The sequence below is a fragment of the Sturnira hondurensis genome, unplaced genomic scaffold (genome assembly GCF_014824575.4).
Source record: "Sturnira hondurensis isolate 20B ecotype Veracruz unplaced genomic scaffold, ASM1482457v3 Scaffold0024385, whole genome shotgun sequence".
NCBI classification, from domain to species: Eukaryota; Metazoa; Chordata; class Mammalia; order Chiroptera; family Phyllostomidae; genus Sturnira; species Sturnira hondurensis.
The window spans coordinates 1,812,655-1,831,209 of NW_028097016.1; the positions used below are offsets into that span (position 1 = coordinate 1,812,655).

Here is an 18,555-nt window from a genome sequence, read left to right on the forward strand (position 1 = left end):
TGCGGGCAGGTGCCTCCCCCTGCCGAGCCTGATGCTTCCAAATCTGTAGAATGGACAAAATAGTCGCCTACCTTTCAGGGCTTTGTGAGGTTTACGAATAATTCCTGTAGCATCCCAACAGAGAGCTTGGCACATAGTAGGTGCTCAGTAAATTGCTTTTCCTTTGGGAAAGATGGAACACCCTTAGGTGAAGATAGAGCAGCAGGAAGCCCAGGGGCTTTGCCCAGAACAATCAATGTCTTGACTGCGTAGTGCTCTTCTCCCCTCCCCTCTGCTTGAACCTTCCATCTTCCATCTTCCTGACCCCCCTCCTTGACCTCCTCCTTTTTGTCCTGGGCTCTGTACCAGGGAGCTCTGCCTGGATGAGCCACCCCGCTCCTGCTGGAGCTCCCTGTGCGGCTACCCGCAGCTGGTGACCCAGGTGCACGTCCAGAGGGCTGCTGGTCTCAAGGACTCCCCAACAGGTGCGCTGGCTCAGGAAAAGCCCCCCACCCCCGCCCTAGGGAGGTGGAGAACCTTGCCTGACATCCACTCCGGCCCAGCCCTGGGACACAGCCGGGTGCATAGAGAGGAACCCTCTGCTTCCTCCTCTTGGGCGTCTTCTGGTGAGGTGGGGCAGTAGGCACAGGGACAGGCAGTGGGGAGGGAGGGCTCAGGGCGGGCTTCCTGACGGGAGTGGCCTTTCTCAGGGCTGAGGAGGCACTGAGGTAGGAAGCCTGGTGAAGTGGAGTAGGCCCGAAGGATACTGGGCGGGGGAACAACACGGGTAAAGGCCTGGAGGCCAGAGATTCCGGTGTGTCTCCTCCTGTCTCTGAATTCGTGAGGCCAGGATTTGCTCCGTGAGAGGACCTCCCCTCCCAGATATCCATCCTACCTGGGCCCTGCCCCAGCCCCCACCCTCACCCCATCACCCCCTCCATCTCTCTAGGGGCCAACTCTTATGTGATCATCAAGTGTGAGGGGGACAAAGTCCACTCGGCTGTGCAGAAGGGCACCTCGGCGCCCAAGTACGACGTGAAGGGCATCTTCTACCGCAAAAAGCCGGGCCGGCCCATCACTGTCCAGGTGAGCCTGCTCGAGCCCCTAGCCTGCCCCTCCCCACTCAGAGGGGCTGGTCCCTGGTGGCAGAACCTGCGACAGGACCCGGGAATGCTGGGTTCTGGTTCCGCCTCTCTGTCCCTAGCATGGCGTGGCCTTGGGAATTATCTTGCCTGCCCCGTCTGCTGCCCCCGAGTCCCTTCTGTAGAGTGGGTGAGTGAGATTAGCTGGTGTGATTCTGAGACCCAGCAGGATGTCTTCCGGCCAGGGACAATGGCCATTTCTGCAGACTTGGCTCCAAAGCCTTGCGATCCGTTCCTCAAGTTACCCTTGAGGTTCACCTGGAAAGGTTGAACCAGGATGGCCTGTGGTGGGGCGGCTGCTTCCTGAGGGCAGGGGTCAGAAGCCAGGTCCCTGGGCCGGGCTTCCCTCTCTTCTTAGGCCGAGTGGCCGGGGGACAATTCTGAGCTCACTGGCAGGGATCCCTCTGTCCCCCAGACCCAGGCCAGCATCTGCCTCTGAGAAACCGTCTGTGAATGAACTGGGGACACTCTGTTTTCCCAGTTTTCCTCACACTGGTCCCACTGGGTCCAATCACAGACCCATAGACAAGGGGGCCAGAGAATCCCTTGGGGGTTGTTACCCTTATATTAAAGATAGGGAAAATGGAATGGGTGTGTGTGTCACTCTTCAAGGTCACCCAAGGTCAACAGCAGAGTCAATAGTTACAGAGTTAACTGTATACGTGGAAGGGAGCTGTGACAGTCATGGGGGAGGCCTGAGGCTCTGGATGGGGCATGGCCTTGCCCAGGGGCTGTGGCGAGACAGAAGCAATACAGGAGAGGGACTCTGGGCCCTGCCACCGCTGCCAGCGCCCCCGCCACGTTCTGTCTCCTCCCAGGTCTGGAACCACCGAGTCCTGAAGGATGAGTTCCTGGGCCAGGTGCAACTGAAGGCTGACCCGGATGACCTGCAGGCCCTGCACACCCTTCACCTCCGAGATCGCAATAGCCGGCAGCCCAGTGACCTGCCAGGCACCATCGCTGTGAGCCTCCTCAGCAGTGCCTCCCTCACAGCCATCTGACGCCATCCACCCACCGTCTGCATGTCCCCAGCCAGGCACTGGCCGGGAGCCAGGACACTGGGGTCCTTTTCCCAGCTTTCCCACTGACTCGCTGGGTGACCTTGGAAGGTCTCCGCTCGTCTCTGGGCCTGTGTCCTAAGGACCCGAAGCATTCCTTTCTCTTGGAGGAGTCTTCCTGGCTAAGACTTGACATAGCCTCCTTCCCCACCGTCACCACCACTAGGGGCTCTGTCCATCGGAAAGGTTTCCCCAGGCCTGCTGTCTGCGACGAGTGCCAAGAAGATGCCACTTGTTTACACACAAACTGCCACCTGCCTGAGCCCCATCTCGCCACTCCTGTCCTGCGCCTGCCCCAGGGCCACCGGCATCGCTTTCTCTGTCACCTGCATCTGCTTTTCTAGGCATCTTGAAAGGACTCTTGGCTCTCGCTGGGTCCCTGCCCAGGCTGGAATTTGGGGACTGTGCAGGTGACACGTGTTCGTTCTCGAATGCCACCTCCCTGCCCATCCATGTATTTATTCAACAGAGATTTGTCAAGTGAGCACTGGACACCCGTGAGGCCCTGGGTGGGGCGGGGCCCTGCCCACAGTCCCGGTCCACACCTCTGCTCTGAGGCGGCTTGCGCGGATGCCCAGAGGAGCCGCAGCTACCTTCACATTCCAGGTTCTGGTTTCGCCCCCAGCCTCTGGTCTAAGGGCCTGGAGAAGTTTTGACAGTGATGGAAGGAAGGGTGTCTTCCCGTCTCCACTGCTCTGACATCAGGAGGAATGCGCCCAGTTTAGCGGCCAGGGCCCCGGCAGGTGGCCCCCCCTCTGCTGTCAGACCTGGGCTTTCCAGGGAGAGGGGTCTGCGGGGTGCCGATGTCAAGCCCACCGGGGTCAGGTCACCCACTAGGCATGGCAGGAGCGTGGTAAATCCGTCCCCTGACCAGGGGCTCTCCAACATCCCCCCACATGCAGCAAGGCTGTCTTCCTGCTGCCGGACCAAACTGTTCCTTTCAGTCCTCAACGTTCTATATTCTTTCTGGTTTAAACCTCTCCATTTTAACCAAGGGTTGTTTTGTTGTTTTTAAAGGAAAGCTGAAAGCCTGTGAATCTTGTTTTTCTTCTTTAACTCCAGGTCTGTGGTCTGCTGATTTTATTTTGTTCTTATTTTTCCTCTGATTTTGTTTGGGTTCCACCTGGGGAGGGACAGGGAGGAGTCTCACTTTCTCAGAAGAGGCCGGGAGGTGGGTCAGGAAGAGGGTGTTGGGCACACGGATGTGTGACAAGCCGGTGCCAGTCCCTGCTGCTGTGACCTGCCTCGGGTCTCCCCGCGCCCTTCCTGGGCTCCAGACCAGGCAGAGCAGTGGAAGAGTTCAGCCGGTTCAGGAACGGGAATCCCTTTGGAAACCTGGATTTCCTGGCTCTTCGGTCCAGTGTCCTAGCCGGAGGTGCTGGTTCCCTGGTTTTGCCTCCTCACCTCGTGGCCGGCTCTGCTCCCGTGTCCTGGCCCCAGGCCCCATGAGGGCCAGGAACTGGACAACAAGGAGGGCAAGAGGACTCCTGGGAAAGCTGGGCCTGGGGCCAGGACCCTGCCGAAGACCAGGAGCAAGTCATTCAAACCTCCTGTGCCTCAATTTCCCCCTTCTGTAAAGTGGGGCCCATGATTCCTGTTTGTCAGCACTCTCAGTAACAAGTGTAAATAAGGGCACACCCATAACCTCTCTCTGTATCCCTGTGTGCGTGCACACGTGCACACTCATGGAATCACTTTTCAATGTCTGTTTCAAATGAATACAAGATTGGGGTGGAGAGGTGAGGGCTGGATACGCCAGCTTGGGGCCTCTGGGGCCGACGTCTGGGTGTTTTCTCAGCCACATCCACCTGGGCCTTGAAGCAAACCAGTATCCACTTGCAGACTTGTGAGCTCTAGCGCTGGGGCTGGGCCCTGCTCCCTTCCCCCAACAGAACTTGTTTGCAGCCCTGCCCCTGCTTCCTGCCCCTCCTGGTGGGCCAGGCTGGTTCCTGAATGTGTGGAGGCCCCTGGTCCCCAGGAGGTCCTGGGGATGGGGCCGGTGAGGTTGGAGTTCTTCCAGGCTGGGACTGGAGGGTGGGTGGGAGAGCAGTTGCTCCGTGCGTGCCGCCTGTTCAGTCCACAGGGCCCAGTCCCCGTCTGCAGATGGTGGGGCCTCTGGTCCACACCACCGGCTCTGAACTGCACTGCCCTCAGGGCCCACCCTGGGGTCTGGGAGACCTGTTCTCAGAATAAACATTACCACAACCCCAGAAACACCTTGCTTTGTCTGTCTGTCCCTCTGGAGAGTAAGGATAATGGGAGGAGTATTTTTGAGGCCCAGGTGCCTGTTCTCTGGTCAAAGAGAATGTGAGGGAGGGCTTGGGTGTAATAGCTGAGGCTGGACCCCGCTGCCTGTCCCTTGCATCTGTGGGCTGAGGTCATTGGGGGTCATGTGGTTATTCCCTCAACTGGCCTCATCCCAAGCCACATCCCAGGCACTAGGGATGCAGTGGACCAGCCGCACTCCCTGCTCTGGAGCAGTCTGCAGACCAGCGGGAAGACCGATAGAAACACTCATCTGGACAAACATCCCACTGGTAGGGTGGCGTGGGAGCCCACTAGGGGGAGGAAGGCCCAGATCTGATCCAGTCGTGAGGAGCAGCTGCGTGAGGGGCCGTGGACAGAGGAGTTGGGTTTGTGGGGGTGCAGGTGGGTGTGAGGAGGGCAGGGCAGACAGCTTGAGTGAAGAAGCCAAGGGTGGCAGAGTCCTGGAGGCAGAGTGGACAGGACTCAGTGACGGGGTTAGCATGGAAGTGAGGAAAAGAATTAAGGCCATTTCCTAGATTTTCTTCATATGACTGCAAAAAGGACATTATGAATTCTGTGCCCACTTTAATGCAAAGCCTGGCCCTTGGTGCTGAGGACATTGTCACTGTTACAGCATCTGGAGATGGCCACATACCCCGACTCAGCTCCACTCCTCGCCCATCCCTCACAGCTCAGACCTACATCCTGCCTGGGGCACCATCTGCCTCTCGGGGCTCAGTTTTCCCATCTGTGCAGGGCTGACGCCACTTGCCCTCCTATTCTGGCTCAGCAAGAGGTGATTGGGGGAGGGTAGGTAGCTGTCTCCGCAAGCCTGAGTCTAGCAGTGGCGATGGTGTTCTGTGGTGACTGTGTTCTGCAGCAACTCCTGGGAAGGCCATCTGGCCAGACACACCCCCAGCATCCAGGAGTCTTCAGGGTTCAGGTCTGTTGGGTCACAGGGAGCCCTGGGTCTGTAGAGGCTGAGTCCCCCTGCTGTCACTTCTCCAGGCAGAGCTGGGTGCTCAGCCTTGCTCCCAAAGGGTTGCCATCGGGCAGCCATGCCTGTGACCAGCAGGTGGCGCACTAGGACCACTGTATCCTGGGGGATGGGCGCCCCATCCTTTGAACTAGTCCTTTCCTTGCAAACCTTCCCGTTTGAGGCTGGGGATCCAAAGAGCAACTCCCTCCGCCCAGGCCTAGCTGCCGCTGGGGGAGCCCACGCTGACGGGGCAGGCAAAGGGTGGAAATGAGGCAGTGCCAGGACTCAGCCAGGAGTCGTCGACGTTACTGTCTTTGCCAGTGCTAAGGACAAACATCTCGTGTTGCTCCTCCTTGTTTACCCTCCACCCCTTAAAAGTCACGCTTTTCACTTTCCTTTGTATGCGTCCCTGCTCCGTGCAGGGTTGCCCCAGGTCAGCCGGTCTGAGAAAGTTCCCTGGATGACTTTAGACAACATTCCTCCCCGGTCCTCCCCAGAGGCTGTGGGGCAGTGGTGGAGTGAGGAGCTTCGGGAGACACACCTGAGCGAGCCCTCGGTGGGCGGCAGGGGGTGAGGGCGGTGTGTACACAGGGGTGGGGGAGAAACGGGCTAGACTGGGGGGTTTGTGACGTCCTGCCCTGTCTGGTCCTTCCTCTCAAACAGCCATTTCTGGAGGAGAAAACGGGTTTGGCGGAAGGGGCGCAGGGGCCAAGACTAGGCAAATCAGTGACCAAGTCAGGATCAGGATGTGGTTTCCTGCCTGGAGTTGAGAGGCAGGTGCTGTTAGTGCAAGTGACAGGAGGCAGCCGGCCCGGAGGGGTGGCCCAGCCGAGGTCCCAAGCTGGTCACGAGACAGCCAAGACAGATCCCGGTGCCCTGCCTCCCTCTGGGCAGCTGGCGTTCTGCACGGCCCTCCCCTCAAGCTGATGTCACGGCACTCAGACCTCGGAGGCCCCTTGGACTCCGCCTCCTGGGGGCAGGTGCTGGAGTGGGGAGAGAGGGCAGCAGTGCAGGCTGGACAGCCGACCTGGGCAGGAAAGAAAGAGAGAGACCGAGAGGGAGAGTCACAGTGAAAAACTGAAAGACTGGGGGAGACGCCCCCAGAGCAAGCTTTGGAGCAAGACAGAAGAGAGGACGAGTGTCTGCAGATTGTCCCAGACCCTTGACCCCAGCTTCCCGAGCCCTCTGGGCAGGCGGCGGCTGCACCCAGGCTATTGGGCCCCTGGGAGCAGCAGCTGGGACCCAGGTAAGCATGGGCTGCCCTGTCCTGGGCACTGGGAGAAGGGTTTGCTGGACTTCAGGGGGTGTCATGGGCTTGGACCACCCTGGAGCCCCTGCCACCACAGCCATTTGCTCCTGATCTGGGCCTCCGCCACCTTTGGGGGCCCTGGAAGCCATCAAATGAAACTGTCCTGAGCCTGGAAAAGCGGAGGTTTGTACCCTGGGGAAGAGAAGAGCCAAGGGGTATGGTGTCCCCTGGATTGTCCCTGCCCAGGGCTGGGGCCTGGGGCAGCCATGCGGGGGGCAGCGAGAGAGGGAGTCCTTCTGGCCCTTCTCCAGCACTTTGTCTCTTTCTTCATCTCTCGCCTCGGATCAGTCACTTCCTTCCTCTGAGCTTCAGGTTCCTGTCTGTGAACTGGGAACACGAAGCGCCCACTGTGGGGCGCAGTAAGGCAGGGGTGGCCAAGATGTAAAAGCAGTTCTGTATTTCCTCTTCTCAATTCATAAAGCAACAAACTTGAACATGGACTATTTCTTTTTTTTAGGAAAAAGAACTGTCAATCTCAGTTTTTTTCTTATGGGTGGTCCTTCTATTCCATGTCTTCGCCCAAGGCCTGGAATCTTAATGGAAGGCCTGGCTCCGGTGGGTCATGCTGGAGCAGGACGCTGCCCGGCAACCAGGCTTCTTCTTCAGACAGAGCTCCCATGGCCTTCGTTGCATCCCCTTCCCTGCCAGACAGGCAGGCCTGGTGCTTGTCCCAGAGGGACTGCGTGCCCTCTGTGGCCCAGAGCTCCAGGGCAGGGGTCAGGGCTCGGGTGTCAGGCAGTGTCATGGGCAGAGGATCAAATGCCCCGGTGCCTCTGAATGCAACTTGTGAAAAATTGATGCTCATCCCGGGGGCAGGCAGGGGGCTGGGGGACCTCACTCCAGGGCCTGTGGGCTCAGCTGCCTGCAGACGCCATGCTCAGTCCCACAAGTCCTTCTGGAGTGTCTCCAAGCCTGGTCCTGTGCTGTGCGAGTCAAGGGCAGAAGCACACCCTGCCGTGGCTTAGCTCTCCGATTTTGGGGTCAGAGATAGGGATGTACCCTGACCAGATGACATAATATGTATAATTAGGGTTGGATAGAGGGAAATATCAGGATGCTTGGTAGCCTTGGGGTGGTCAGGGAAGGCTTCCCAGAGGAGGCACCATCTGAACTAAGTACCAGTGGGAATTTACTAGCCACAGTCAGGTGGAGGAGCCAGTGTATGCAAAGGCCAGGAGGTATGACAAGGACTGGCACTTTGAAGGAGCAGTGAGTGCTGGGATGGTTCAAGTGCAGGGCTGGGGAAGGAAGGGAGCTGTGGGAGGGAGACAAAGCCATCGGTAGGAGCCACATGGTGCTGGGCCTCAAAGCCAGACTGGGGGCGTAGAGCCTTCCCTCTGATAGCAGTGGGTGCTCGGGAAGGGTGTAGGCAGGCTCAGCCTGTGACCCTCCCCCTGGGCCAGGCTGTCCCTGTCACCCACACTCCCTGGGCAGTCCTGAGCTGGGAGACAGAGACCAAGCCCTTGTGCTGGACTTGCCCTGTCCTGCTGTGTGACCTTAGGCAAGTCTTGGCCCCTCTCTGGGCCTTGGCTCGTATGTCCAGGTAAGGGGGTAGACTTGCTACTCTCTAGGAGCCCTTTGGAATCTCTGAATAACAGTGACCCAGAGACAAGCTCAGGTGCCCAGGGCAATAGGGCTGGAGATGGTGGCGGAGGCTCAGGTCACACAGGCTGGGCTGCAACCAGAGGGAGAGAAGCCAGGGAGCATCCCCAGAGGCAGGGGAGACTGTGGCTTTGGGAGTGGCCCCAGTGACCCCTGACGGGTGCAGGCCTGCCAGGGTTGGTCTGCTCAGGGGCGTGCTATGGTATCCCCCCTGCAGAACTGCATCTGACCAGGCGGGCGGCAGGGGAATCTGACAAAGGACAATGGTGATTCTTCAGCAGGTAAGTGCTCTCTGCACCCTTCATCTTTCTGTGCCAGGAATAACCCTGTTGGGTGGCCCATCTTGTCCCATCCCATATTCTTTCACCCCTGTGCTTAACTGTAGAATGCCCTCCCCAGTCCTTTCTTTCAGAAAACTCCTATTTATGCTTCAAAACCCAGCAGTGAAACTTTCCATGACTGTCCCAGGCCCACTCCAGAACTACTCCCTCTGATGGGTCTGTTGGGACTCCCCTTTGCCACTGCACTCACCCGCTAGGTAGAAGTTGTTTATTTGCCTTCATCTCTGAATCCCTGGGTATTCCAGGCAGTGGAACAGAGTGTGCAAGGGCCCAAATGTGGGAAAGCCCTTGGGGAAAGGGAAAGGGAACTCGACAAGTTTACTGACGCCAGACTAGGAAGGGCCTTGAACCTGAGTGGGGAGCAGTGAATTGGGGGTGCCATGGCCCGAGCTGGAGCCTCCCGGGGTAATACGGGGAGAGGCAGAGGCACTGTCTCCAGCAGAGTCCTCCAGCCCTGCTTCCTTCCCAGGGCTACAGTGGCCCCTGACCTTTAGCCCTTTCCCGTGATCGGCCTGAGGCTCTAATGAGCTCCTGGTCTCCCAAGCCAGGAATGTGGGCCCTAAGCCAGGTGGGCCTGGCACCAGGCCCTAGGGGGGTGGGGGTATGTCCCGGGGACAATCACAGGCCAATGGGCAGTGTGTCCTGAGGCAGTGGGTTTCTGTGTGAGCATGTGCTCTGTGCATGTGAGAAGGTTGGCATCAGGGCAGAACCTGGGGACTGGAGAAGACCCTCTCTGAACCCCCCTGGTCCCCCGGCCTGAGTCTATTCAAAGGCCTATCTGGGACAGCCAGGGCCATTAGGAGAAGGCACATCGCTGTCACTGAGTGTTCGCTATATTCAAGGGCCGGAGCTGCATGCAGGCGGGGCTGGGGGGTGCACACGCAGCCCCCGGAGGGACACCTTGGGCCATCCACAGCCCTCCATGGGTGTGTGCCCTTGGGAGCCTCCAAGGCAGACCTCTGGCTGACTGTCCCCTCTGAGCACTGGCCCATCTCACCCCTGCGGGCAGCCTGTGCTGGGAGCAGGTGTCTGCAGGTGAATGCCAGTTTTGTCCACCATCCCTTCCAGAGAAAGTGTATTTCTGTTCCTTCTTTGGTCCTGGAAACGGCCCCAACTCTGGGCAGCTGGCCGGCTGCACAGAGCCGCAGGTAGAGCCTGCACCAATGGGCTCCGTCCTGGGCAGATTTCAGGCTATATTTTCAGCCTTCCTGAGCCTCAGTTTCCTCATTTGCCAAACAAGGATAAAACCCTCCTTTTCTGGGATGGTTGGTGTGAAAATAAAATGCCGGGAGGAATTCCACCCACTGCTGCTTTTTCCACCTGCCTCCTGGGGCCGCCCCTCCCTCCCTCCCCCCGCCTCAGGGTGCTTGTCTCTCCTCTTCCTGGCTGATTTCCCTCGGGCCCCACTGTGGTCACTGCTCCCTTTTGGAGCCTTCCCTGCTCTGCTCCTGGTGGTCTCGTCACTCTGCCTTCTTCTCCTGCTTACCTGGGGCCTCCTGGTCAGCCAGAAGTGGGGGACAGCCTTTGCCCTGCTCCCCACTGTCTCCTGAGTCCCCGTACCAGCCCACTCAGAGATGGAGCGCTGTGCTGAATGAATGGGTGGTTGTCATGACACCCTCACTTGGTCCGAGGGGCCAGGGCAGACAGTGGTTCCTACGTTAAAGGGATGCTGAGGGTGAAAGAGCATAGTGCTCAGCCTGGTGCTAGACCAGCCCACGGAGGGCCAGCTACCATGACAACAACTACGAATAAAACTATACGAGTGGTGTTGCCGTGTAGGAGAATTCTCCAGTCTTCTCTCTCTCGCTTTATTTGGTATAAAAATATCAGGAAACCTGAGAGCATATGATGGCTCTTTCCCAAGTGAAGAGTGTCCCCACGTGGGACATATCAATGACAGAGATTCAGCCCTCCCTCCGTCCCTCCCTCCTTCCCTCCCTCCCTCCCGCCCAACCTCCCTGAGCCCCCACAGGGTCCCGGGCACAGGAAACACTTTCACAAAGATGGACTAAGAATCCAAGGCGTGAACATTTTTTTTCATTTGTTGAGAGGTCTAATTCTTCGAAATCAGCACCCACAATGGTCCGCAGGCACTCTCCTACTCTGTGTTGCCGCGGGCTGTGAGGTAGGGATCCTGGGGCTCTGTTGCAGGTGAAGAAGCTGAAGGCCAGGTAAAGTGCACAGGCCAGGGGGCCATGACAGTGAGGGGCAACCCACGGGGAGCAGAGACCTGGGGAGGAGGCTGCCCTGCAGGGCCCAGGGTGTGGCATGGGAGCAGGCGTGGGAAGGAGGTCAGACCGCCCCTGCCAGGGAGCACTTGCAGAGCATGGGCCCTTTCCTAGGGACCCTGTGGCAGTCTGGGCAGACCCACTGTGTGGACAGCTTCAGCAGTGGGGTGGGGGAGCCTGGAGAGTCCTGGAGTGTCAGGACCTACCTGCTCCGGCCAAGTCCTCACCCACCCACCTAGCAAAGTGGCGCTGAGCCCCTTCTCCACACCAGACTGGGCACAAAGGATGCACAGATAAAGGGATCGCTCCCTGTCCTAGAGGAGTTCCCAGACTAAAGTGAGAAGAGGGTCAGAAACAGAGCAAGGTGCCCAGGAGTGGAACTGCGGGAGGAGCCGTCCCTGGGGGTGGCGTAGGGTGTTAGGGAGGCCCTGAGGCTTTCACGGCAGTCCCTCACACACAGATGGGGGGCTGAGATCTCAGGAGGCGGGACTTGCCTCAGGCTTCGAGGCTGGCTGGTCCTGCAAGAACTCGGAGATCTGAGGTGCATGTGAGCCCCTTCTTTAAGGAGCTCGGGGAGGCTGCGGAGCTTCAGTGTGCTGTGATCTTGGCTCCAGGGTGGGGCCAGGGACTGGATGTACTCTGCCCAGACTGATGGGCACAGGGGATTCTGAAGACAAGTTTGTGGGCTGTTGATAACAGCTGGATGGACCCTTTTATATTAAAGTATTGAATAATGTTCTTTGTCTCTTGTGACCGTTTTTAACTTACAGTACATTTCGCCTGATATTAGTATAAATATCCCAGATCTTCTGAAGTTATTTGCACAGAATATATTTTTTCCACACTTTCACTTTCAACCCATTTGTACCTTTGGATTTAAAGTGAGTCTCCTGTAAGTAGCATATAAATGGATCTTTTAAAAAAACCTATTCTGCTAACCTCTATCTTTTCATTGGAGACTTTAATTCATTTCCACTTAAAGACTTACATCTGCCATTGCGCTGTTTTTAATGGCGCATCTTCCCCCTCAATTCTTCTGTGCCCTCCTCGTGTTTAATTGGTTTTTCCTCTGGTGTCCTGTTTTGAGTCTCTTCTCATTTCCCCTTCTGTGTATGTTAATATATGCACATTTCCAGTGATTACCCTAGTGTTTGCAACTTACTTCTTCCATTTATACCAGCCTAGTGGGCCTTAATACCAATTGAGCTTCAAAAATGTGGCTCCTATACAGCTCCATCCCTCACTTTATGTTGTTCTTTTTAGAATTACATCTTTATACACCATGTGCCCATTAACATAGATTTGTAAGTGTTGTTTTGTGTACTTGTCCTTTAAATCAGATAGAAAAAAGGGGGGAAATGGGAGTTACAAACCAAAAAGTAATAATAATCTGGCTTAAAATGACCTATGTGGCTACCTTTACCATGCTTCTTTATTTCTTGTCGGCCCGTGAGTCACTGTCCTGTGCCCTTTAATTTGGGTTGACTGCTTTTAGCATTTCTTGGGAGGCTCGTCAACAAAGGGTGAACTCCCACAGCTCTTGTTTGTCTGGGAATGTCTTAGTTTCACTTTCATAGTTGAAAGACAGTTCTGCCAGATATAGAATTCTCATTTGACAGTTTTTTTCTTTCACCACTTTAAGTATATCGGTCACCCTACTGGCTTCTGGCCTTCGTAGTTTCTGACGAGAAATTGGCTGTTAATCCTACTGAAGGTCCTGTGTACAGACAAGCCACTTCTCACGCTCCGCCTTCGAGAGTCTCTCTTTGTCTTCCGGCAGTTTGACTTTGTACATGTAGATTCAGACCTTTCATTGGGTTTGGGGAAGTTTCGGCCAGTATTTCTTCAACTATTCTTTCTGCTCCTCTCTTTTTGGGGCCCCCATTCGTACGTGTCCCACAGATTTTTTGGGTCTCTGCCCATTTTTCTTAATTCTTTTTTCCTTTCTGCTCCTCCAACTGGATAATCGCAACGAACCTCTCTCCAAGTCTGCTGCTTCTTCCTTTTGCCTCTGCATAGGCAGTGGAACCCCTGTAGTGAACCTTTTCATGTCAGTTCATGTACTTTTCAACTCTAGAATTTCTACTTGGTCCCCTTTTCTGTACCTTTATTGATATTTCTCCTTTCTGTACCTTTATTGATATTATCTTTCAGGTGAGATGTTGTTTGGCTTTCCTTAAGTTCTTTGAGCATATTTAAGACAGTTGATTATAGTCTTTGTTTGGTAAGTGCAAGGTCTGGGCTTTCTCAGGGGACGTTTCTGTTAACTTCCTTTTTTCCTGTGAATGGGTCATACTCTCATGTTTCTTTGCATACCTCGTAGTGCTTTGTTGTCGACTGAGCATTTTAATATTTTTGATAATGTGACAATTCTGGAAGTCACTGTCTCCCCTCTCCCCAGGGTCTGTTGTTGCTGCTTGTCGTGAGTTGTAATTTCGTTTAGTGACTTTCCTAAACTATTTTTTGTAAAGACTGTGTTTTGTTTTGTGTAGTCACCACAGTCTCTGACACACCTGGGACCAAAACAAAACCAACGAAAACCCTTGGTCTTTGCAAATGCTCTTTCTGTGTGGGCGGGGGCACCGCCTCACGGCCCAGCCAGCTCCGCCTTAGCCTTCACTTCCTGTCTGCATAGAACTTGAAGGTCAGCTGGAGGTGAGAGCTTAGGATCCTCTTGGGCTTTTTCTGATCACTTGCCATTCCTGGGCATGTGCACGGCCTTTCAGGTTCCCCAATATATGCAGGAGATTTTCAGAACCCCTATTCCCTGAAGCATCTCACTCCTTGCTTTTCTTCCAAGCTTTCTAGAGTGTCATTTTTACCCTGGAGGCCGTGGCTAGTTCATTCATTGGCCTTTGGATATTTTTGACCAGTGCTCTCCATAGTGGTTTGTCTGCCCTGGGAGACTTCGAAGTTAGGGAAATAAAGGCAAGCCCTTTGCACTGTCCCTTTAAAAACCAGGGATGCAGGCTGCCACCTGCAAGATTGCCACCAGGGCGCAGCAGGGTGGGGGACGGGCAGGTTAAAACACCTGCTGCCAGGTTTCAGTCACCTTTCTCTTTACTGAATGTTCCTGTGGTTACTGTAAGCTTCTGAATATTTTCTAGAATTCCAGTGAAGTTGATTCTGATCGTTTTGGCTATGTTTTTTGGTGTTTCTGTCAAGGGATAAGTTTTTGGAGTTCCCTGCTGTGTCATCTTCGCCAACACTGCTTGCCGATGCCAGTTGGCACAGTCATTTTCTGAAAGCTTTTTGTCCCAGCTTACTGTATATCCTTGGGTAGATCCCTAGCATCCCCATCTGTGAAGTGGGCGGCCAGAGTTGAATGGTGGTGGTGGTGGGGAGGGGTGAGGGCAGGACCGTGGTCTGTCTGTGTGAGGCACCAAGGGAATACAGAAAGGAAGGAAGTGGAGAGGGGAGTGTGGGGACCAGGGGCACGTGACTCAGTGGAGCCTTGGTGGCTAGGCAGGGGCGGGAAGAGGAGTGTGGGTGAAACATTCCCGGCAGAAGGCCCAGTGTAAGCAAGCGTGGGAGGCCCTGTTCTGGGGCATCAGGGTAGCAGGAGATGAGCCTGGACTCGTAGTGAGCCCTGGGTCTAGGAGAAGGTCTGGTGTGATGCCAGGGCGGGTTGCAGGGGCATTAGACTTGCCTCCCAGACCTGGTGCACAGGTCACCCCGGGGCAGGGGCCTCTTTACAGGATCCAGCTCAGGGTGCGGGGGTGGGGGTTGTGGGGCTGAGCCGTAGGTCTGGGCCTGGCAGGTGCCAGACTCGTAGCACTCCGCTGGGTCTCTTCCTGGGGGTCTTCTTTCCACCCACCAGGCCTGTTTTTACTATCTCTTCCCTCTTCCTTCCCCTTCCCTGTGCTTTGCTGTTCCCTCTTCTGAATGCCCTTCCCCTCATGTCTGCTTTAAAAAATTACAATATCCAGTTGCCACCTCCCAGCATGACTGGCTCAGTAAATAATAACCAACATTCACACAGCACATTTGTTCTAAGGGGCAGCAATCTTAGTCACTCACATGAAGCTGTTTAACCCTGTCTTTCCACAGCGGAGGAGACAAAGGCACGTCGAAGGTGAGAAACTTGCTCGAGGTCACACAGCCTGTGAGTGGCCTAACCTGGACTGCCCCAAGCCACCTGTCTCCAGAGTCCAGCTTTTTAGTGGCCATGCTATCCTGCCTCTCCAACGCTGATCTGCCCCTTACCTGGTGGTGCCATTTTTGTCTGTGCCTGGTCTGTCTATCCCTTCAGTCCTGGGCTGGGGGCTCTGAGGACGGTGCGCCCTGAGCTTTGGTCTGAGCCTGCCTGTGAAGATCGGTTAGATGGACAGATGGAAGGATGCCTGGAAGCCCACCACCAGTGCCTGCCGGTGTCTGAGGGTCTGACACCTGTTCCCGTGGACTCCTGGGGTGCAGGTGCAGGGGAGATGTGTCTTGGCCTTGACTGTGGGAGTGGGTGGGGCTCACTGCAGTCATCCAGTTGTGCTAGGCGGCACAGCACTAGCTGTGTCCCCGGGGTTGGGCTAAGCGTTTGGGGTGGAAGGAAACCTGGGTCCAGCAGGGCAGCTCTGAGTTTGTGGGAGGCATTGCTCTCTGCTTCCTGGCCATTCCCCCTGCTCCCCACTGTGGTTAGCTTCTTTGCGTGCCGTTGGGCTTCCAGAATCCCAGACAATGTCAGGGTGAGAAATGGGAACAAGAGGCTTTGGAGAGAGAAGAGAAACAGGGAGGAAAGAAGGGAGGAAGCTAAAGAGAAGTAGGGAGAGGGGAGAAGGTGGGGTGGATGGCAAGTCCTAAGGCCTGGGCATCCCACACCCTCTGCATGGGACCTTGGCCACTGTGGCCCACAGCCCAGCACAGACCAGAGCCTGGTTCCCAGTCCTGTGTGGCTGCCAGGACACAGGAGCCCAGCTGGGCACCCGCTGTGGAGTGAACTCGGATCCATTAGGGGGTGCTTGCTGTACTCAGGAACCAGGGGGCCCCTACCCCAGGCCTCAGTGCCCCCTCTTCAGGCTGCAGGTCAGCATTGGCTGGCCTCAGAGGCTGGGTAGGGACCAGAGGGGGACCCTCCACCCCCAAAACCCTCCACCCCCCAGCAGCCCCACGTTTTTCATGGGCCCTCACTCTCCCAGAGGCCTCCGGTGAGCGAGAAAGACCTTAGTGGCAGCTTCCCTTTAGTCTTAAAGATTCACAAAGTTCATGGTGTTCTACCGCAGAACATCCCCACGTTTCTTTTCATAGAAACCATACTGATTTTCTCCAACACTGCAGTCGAGGCGAGGTTCCAGGTGCCTCATTCTCGCTGAGGCCCGCAGCGGTTGCCACCTGCTGCAGGCCCGGTGAAGCCGCTGGGAGTCCCGGATGATGCTGGGGTGTTGGGGGTCCCGCCAAGATGGGAGGGGTCCTGGGCGGCGCGGGCGCCCCCTCCTTGTTCCGGGCCGCGGGCGTCACCTAAGCCGCCGTTGCCATGGGCCCACGGCAGATGGCCCGGTTTAGGGTTCCCCGAGGGCGGCGCGCACAGGATTAGGTGAATTAGGGAGCTCCAGCTGAGCCGCTGCTGCCGCCACCGCCGCCGCCAGACCTTCTGCGCCATGGAGCCCCCCGCCCATGCCGAGGACCCCACCGACCCCGCGGGCGCCGCGGACCCCGCGGACCCCGGGGACCCCGGGGACCCCGCCGAGGCGAGCGCCAAGCAGCCCGGCAAGTGGGCGCTGGTGCGCAGCCTGAACCAGGCGTTGAAGGCTTACACTCTCATGCCGGTGAGGCCCGGCCGGGAGGGGGAGGTGCGCCCGGGGGAACTCCGCCCGGGCCTCAGTTTCCCTGCCTGTCGGAGGCCAGAAGGACCATGGGGTCTCGAAGCCTCAGGGTGCACGCGGACAGCGGCTGGGGTGGGATGGGGTGCTTGCGGTGGTGCGTTTGGTCCCCGACTCAAGCATGAATTGGCCCCGGCTGCCCGTCCCTGGGAGGGCTTTTGCATTTACACGGGGAGGGTGGGCAGGGGCCCAGAAGAGGTTTCTCTGTCCGGAGCAGGGAGCCGTCCAGGTGCCCCAGGGACCTCAGTAGACGTTTGTGGACTGGTTGGCTCACTGAGTCTCCTCTATCACCTAAGGTTAGCAACTGGACACTTCCGTCGCACAGGCACCACCAGGGCCAGTGGATCGGCTCACCTTTCCCACCTGTGGGGAAAAAAGGGGGCTAATCAGACCAGTGTCCTGGAGGGATTAGGAGGAGGCCGGCAGGTCCTGAAACGGACTCCGGACTCCGTTTCATCCCACGAACAGGAACTGAGCTCCAGGCGCTGCCCTCAAGGGGGCAAGAGGCCTAAAGGGCTGCGGACCTTGATGGGAGACCGCGCTCTTGCGGGGGCAGGAAAGTGGGGGACATTCAGCGCCTCCACAGACGCTGCCCCCTTCCATTTTAAGGCTGGTGAACACTGAGGCCCAGAGAGCGGGGAAGACTTACCCCGTCCGCCACACAGTGTTAGTGGCAGAACTGGGACCTGAACCTAGATCTCTGAACTACTTGTTCACTGAGGCCATTCGCCTGTTTCCCTGAGGGGCCTCACCAGGGTCTTGGGGTGCCCTTGAGAGCGTTTAGACAGACCCATTCTAGGAAGTCACTCTGGGGCTGCGAGACCCTCGGCTCCAGCCACTTAGGTGAGAGCAGCGAAGCTGGGGCTTGCTGCAAGTTCCGAAGCCACACCAGGCGTGTGTCACGCAGATTCAAGGTGAGGGGGTGGGAGTGGGGCCACGGGGGTGGCAGGTCTAGAGGGGTCCGGTGTCCCTTTCCTCTCATCCTTCTTCCTGCCCCTGAAAAAAGCTTCACATTCTTTTACACCTTCCCTCACCCAACCAGTGACTCCTGACGCATGCTGGTTTGGGTTCGGGCTCTGCGGACGCTCTTAGCTTCATTGGCCACTGATTTGATGAGTGATGGCGGCCAAGTTCCTCTCTCTCCTCGGAACCCAGTTTCATCACCTGTAAATAATGAAGCCCCGTACAAGTCGACTGCATTCCGACACTCCAAGGGGATCGGGAGCCTTTCCCTGGGGCCACGGGAGCTTTCCCTCTGAGGGGTCCTCAGGCCCCCGGATTCTCCCTGGAGCCTCCTAGCTGCCCTTTTAGCCTCTTTCCTCAAGTTCTGACCTAGAGCAGAGATGGTTAAGTCACCGCCATCCTGGTATCTGTCTCTGGTTGGGAGAGTTCTAGTCGCTTCTGTTTGCTGTGTGGCTCTGAGATCCTGGCTCAGCCCCTCCCAGCCTCCATCTCCTGCTGACGTGAGGCCTTTCATTTTGGTTACTTTTTGTTCCCTGAGTGGGGCGCACTCTCTGTGTGCCAGACTCTGAGCGGGGTTGGGGGATACCGGTGACTCACAGACAGTGACCTTGCCCTCTAGCTCCCCTCAGCCCAGCTTCCAGCTTGCCTTCCGGGCCCAGGAGTCATCTGCGAGCAGAGACCCTATTGGTGCTCCCCATTCTGCTCACTGAGCTGGGCTCACGGCTGGGCCCAGGGCATGCTGGGAAAAACACCGAATTTGGAGTTTCATGTCTGGCTCTACCATGAAACAGCTGTGTGAACTTGGGCGCTGTTTCTTGACCTCCTTGAGAAGATGAGTGGAGGCAGAATCTTCTGCTTAAGGGTTGTCGTGAGGTTTAACAAAATAGTTAATTACCA

The 18,555-nt window shown here is 56.7% G+C and overlaps 2 protein-coding genes across 6 annotated transcripts in view; both read left to right on the top strand.

Moving 5' to 3' along the window:
• Positions 1-3,189, top strand: part of CAPN5 (calpain 5) — a 49,438-nt gene extending 46,249 nt beyond the window's left edge. The window contains exons 11-13 of the mRNA XM_037038398.1: positions 349-464; positions 929-1,065; positions 1,940-3,189. Of these exons, the coding sequence (XP_036894293.1) occupies positions 349-464; positions 929-1,065; positions 1,940-2,122 (436 nt within the window). The 3' untranslated portion in view covers positions 2,123-3,189. The remainder of the gene's footprint in view (positions 1-348; positions 465-928; positions 1,066-1,939) is intronic.
• A 3,243-nt stretch (positions 3,190-6,432) lies between these two features.
• The window catches only part of MYO7A (myosin VIIA), a 78,964-nt gene continuing 66,841 nt past the window's right edge, over positions 6,433-18,555 (top strand). For 2 of the 5 annotated variants that reach the window (XM_037038385.1, XM_037038386.1), the window contains exons 1-2: positions 6,433-6,651; positions 8,534-8,597. In XM_037038385.1, coding sequence (XP_036894280.1) covers positions 8,580-8,597 — 18 coding nt within the window. In that variant the 5' untranslated portion in view covers positions 6,433-6,651; positions 8,534-8,579. Of the gene's footprint in view, positions 6,652-8,533; positions 8,598-16,422; positions 16,642-18,555 lie in introns of those variants that run through there. The other 3 variants (XM_037038383.1, XM_037038384.1, XM_037038388.1) reach the window with 2 other exon arrangements.